At 47.5% G+C, this 4324-nt stretch overlaps 1 protein-coding gene across 1 annotated transcript; it reads right to left on the minus strand.

The window, feature by feature from the left end:
• Nucleotides 1-1911: 1911 nt before the first annotated feature.
• Nucleotides 1912-4318, minus strand: fzd1 (frizzled class receptor 1; the record flags this gene model as incomplete). The annotated part of the gene is made up of 1 exon (XM_030749963.1): nucleotides 1912-4318. A coding segment is annotated over one exon (1524 nt), but the record flags the coding sequence as incomplete, so codon positions are not given.
• Nucleotides 4319-4324: the final 6 nt, after the last annotated feature.

Below are 4324 nucleotides of genomic sequence, written 5' to 3' on the forward strand. Positions count from 1 at the left end.
GATTATTATGAATCGGAAGCACTGTGTGGAAGAGCGTTTGACAAGAACACACAGTCAATGAAATGCGTGTGTGTGTGTGAGCCGAGCTGCTCTGACAGCAGCCGCTCTGCATTTCAGCACAAGGCTTCCTTTCTCTGCAGTGGAAGACGTGCGTTCACCGGGATCAGCCGAGCCCCCTTCAACAGTTACTGACACGTTCAGGACCCACTTAAGGAACATGAAAAAAACTGTTACAAATATTTATGATATGTGCATTACAAACAACCCCGCTCATAATTGACTGCGGAGGTGTATTTGCAGCACCGTGTTTAGGTTTAGGCAGCCTTCCCCCCTTTGGACAAACAATCTGTGCTTTGTAACATTTACTACAAAAATCTGTATGCAAATGTCGACACTTAGAATCAAATCTGAGTTTAGTCTGCAGCATTTCACTCTGACCTCAGCTCAGTTCCTCTTTTGAACCCTTTGATGAAGGGGAGGAGAATCGTTTCTTTCCTTGTGAAACGTGACACTGAGGCCATCTTTCAATTCATAAAATCCACCAGTGATTATCCTTTACTACTGATGACATCACAATTATTGTGAAGTTTCAAAAGCTGCAGTTGTGACCTAAAAATCTGAACATCTTCATAAATGTAAATATTTGAGTTTCCTTCACATGTCAACAACTTAACTAATCGACTAATTGTTCCTGACTCTCATGACCGCACAGGCTGGTTTTAAATTAAGTAAAAAACAAAAGCTCAGTGCCATAAAACAATATTCTCGTATTATTTTGATGTAAAACAGTAATAATATGTACTATAAAGGCTCAAAGGCTGTCCAAAGCTTTGACACGATGCTGCATGTCTAGAAATAGTTACACTGAAAATGTGCTTCAACACACTCAGAGCTCTGCTGGATTTGTAGCTTTTGCAGCCAAGTATTTTATTTTTTAACTCCATTTCTCAAAATATATCTTTATTAAATACAGAGCACGTTACTGCTGCTTTGACTGTGTGCTGTAAAGGAACATACTGGGCTTTCTGCATGTCATAGATCCACATAGAAAACACCACAGGTGACCATTTTAACAGCGAACTACTGAACACAACGTTTTCACTCTTCTCGTGGTTCTGTCAGTATTAGTGCAGTGTGAGGACTTAGTCTGCATTCGCTTTGGTCAAAGTTGTGTTGCTGTTGCATCAAAATACAAGGGGTCAGTCTGCAGATCTGTTAGAGCAAGCATTCAACACAAACATAACAGTGCTGGGCAGTGTTCAGAATCTCATGCGTGATACAAATGTTTCAAATACTGCTGCACTCTACACCCACTGTGGCTTTTCGAGGAGATAATCTGCGTGATAAGGAACCTGTTTACTTCCTTCTCACAGGTCTCACCACACAACTAAGTATCTTCAACAGACCAAAGTTTATAGCACTCCATAATTTGCTGAACATGTACAAGTTGTACAAAAAATTGCACATTTACAAAATTACACTGCCAAGCGGCATGCTGGGAAATGCTAGCCAGACAGGTGGCATAGCAGGGTCCTAAGACCTGGGAGGTGCTCTGTGGGTGAAGAGGGCAAAAAGCAGAGATGATCTGTGACCAGGAGGGGAGGTGTGCCTGCGCTCTGATAAACGGGCTCAGGCTGCTGCCCCCACACACACACACGACATGGATAACGTGTTACTTGAGGTAAATGCGTTTTTCCTGACAGAATAATTTCCCCCCCACAAAGTTTGGAAGAATGAGTCCAAACGGACTTTCTTAAAGCTCGTGTTGACTTTGTTAAAAACAGTGAGTAAAAGTGGCGACAATCCAGCCAGCAGTGTGCCTGCGTGACTTCCTGTGGGAGAGCGAACACAAGAAGATCTACATTGTTTTGGGTGTGTGTGTGTTTTTAATTTATTAGTAGGGTTTTTTTAATGCTGACATTGAGGGGTTTATATTTCATATCCTCCTGTCAGAGGAGCTGCTGTAAACCTATACAAAGACCCACTGTGATAACCTTATGGTGATACTGCCCAGCACTACACGTAACAGAAAAAATGAAGCCTGATGGTCACAGTGTTCAGAATTATAACAGCTTCCCAGACAGATTTGGCAGTTCGATAAAAAGAAACATGTTTCCAGGAAAATGATTTTGCCTGAGAGTACTGTAACATACATGCATAACCACTTGTGTGTTCCTTTACATTTGCATGACTACCTGTGCTTTATTCAGAAAAGGAATGTTAGGGCCTGAGCTACAGGCCACAACCATCTGCCACAATGACTCACATTCACAACCTTGCACACCACTTCTCGTTCCCACGACTGATGACATTGTCCCTTCGGAGCCGGGCCGTGGCTCGCTCCGCCATACAACAGACAGAAACTAAAGCTGCCTGATCGTGATGAAGCACTCGGGTTTCACGAGACTCCGCTTAGACCAGACCCGGGGCTTGCAGGCAGTTCACTGATCAAAGACACACACGCTCCATGTGAAGTACTCCATGACGGGGTCTGCAGTAAGTCAAGTCATGAGATCTGAGGATTGTTGATGGTCAGCTGGCTCTTTGTGATGATTAAGTAAAATTCCATTAAGTCCAACGTATGAAAAAAGGTGTTTTTTTTTAAAAAAAGACTTTTTAAAAATCTTTAAATACAAATATATACTTACAAAAATCTCACAAATATGTATGTACATTAAAAAACAAAGTGAATGTCTCCTGTGAGTCCAAATAAAATGAATAAGAAGAAAATAAAGAGGATTATCATTCAGTTTGTCACAAAGCAGTCTGAGTGAGAGCGGAGGTTTAAACCACACTACACTGTGGTCTCCCCCTGTTTACTGCTGGCCAGTCTTGTGTAAAACCTCCTCCAGGAGTTGAGGGTCTTGCCAGACCAGATCCAGAAGCCAGAAGTGATGCCAACAATGAGCGTCATGAGATACTTGATCATGAAGACGGTGAAGTCCGGGCTCATGCTGGGATGGCTGTGGACTGGACACGGCACGGCGTACGTCTTGCACGCCTGGCTGATCCACGTCCTCTCCCAGTGCTCTCTGAAGGCCTGCTCGTAGAAGTAGCAGGCGATCACAATGGTGGCCGGCACGGTGTAGAGCACGCTGAAGATTCCTATCCGCACCATCAGCTTCTCCAGTTTCTCCGTCTTGGTGCCGTCGTGTTTCATGATGGTCCGGATTCGAAACAGAGACACAAATCCAGCCAAAAGGAAGGAAGTGCCGATAAACAGGTAAACGAAGAGCGGTGCCAGAACAAAGCCACGTAGGGCGTCCACGCTGTTGATGCCCACGAAGCAAACCCCACTCAACACATCTCCATCCACCTGTCCTACTGCCAGGATGGTGATGGTTTTGATGGCAGGAACGGCCCAGGCCGCCAGGTGGAAATACTGAGAGTTGGCCTCGATGGCCTCGTGACCCCACTTCATTCCTGCTGCCAGGAACCAGGTGAGAGCCAGGATGACCCACCAGATTGAGCTGGCCATGCTGAAGAAGTACAGCATCATGAAGAGGATGGTGCAGCCTTCCTTTTTAGTGCCCTGCACCACAGTCCTTATGTCATTCTCAAACCCGTCATTGCAAACCACCTTGTCCTCCAGTAAAAATCCAGCAATGTAGGCGATGGAAACCATGGTGTAGCAGCCAGAAAGAAAAACAATGGGCCGCTCTGGGTAGCTGAAGCGCTTCATATCCACCAGGTAGGTCAGCACGGTGAATAAAGTGGAAGCACAACACAACACTGACCATGTGCCGATCCATATCCTGGCGAATTTGAGCTCCTCCTCGCTGAAATACATCATCCCGTGAGTTCTCTTCGGCTCACACGGAGCGGCGCAGTTCTCCTGCCCGAGGAAGCGGTAGTTCAGGTAGGGAGGCACCCCGAGCGAGGGCGGACATCTGAACTGACCGTTCATCGGGTCGGGAAACGCGCGCTCCGTGGGGCCGGGGCCGGGCTCGGGCTCCGTGCGGTCCGACATGTTCTGGCCGACGCACAGCTCCCCCGCACCGTGGACCGGGAAGCTCTCGCAGGCGAGGCTGTCGGGCCACTGGAAGCCGAACTTGTTCATGAGCGCCTCGCAGCCCTGCCGCGCGCGCTCGCACAGAGAGCGGCACGGGGGCAGCGCCTTCTCCAGCACCGTGCACACCGGCGCATACATGGAGCACAGGAAGAACTTTAGGTCCGGGGAGCACTGGACTTTCACCAGCGGGTAGAACTGGTGGACCTCCAGCCCCGCGTCCTCCTGGTTGGTGTGGCCCAGCAGGTTCGGCATGATGGTCTCGTTGTACGCGATGTCCGTGCACAGCGGGATGGAAATGGGCTGACAGAAGCC

This window comes from Archocentrus centrarchus, chromosome 16 (genome assembly GCF_007364275.1).
Source record: "Archocentrus centrarchus isolate MPI-CPG fArcCen1 chromosome 16, fArcCen1, whole genome shotgun sequence".
NCBI lineage: Eukaryota > Metazoa > Chordata > Actinopteri > Cichliformes > Cichlidae > Archocentrus > Archocentrus centrarchus.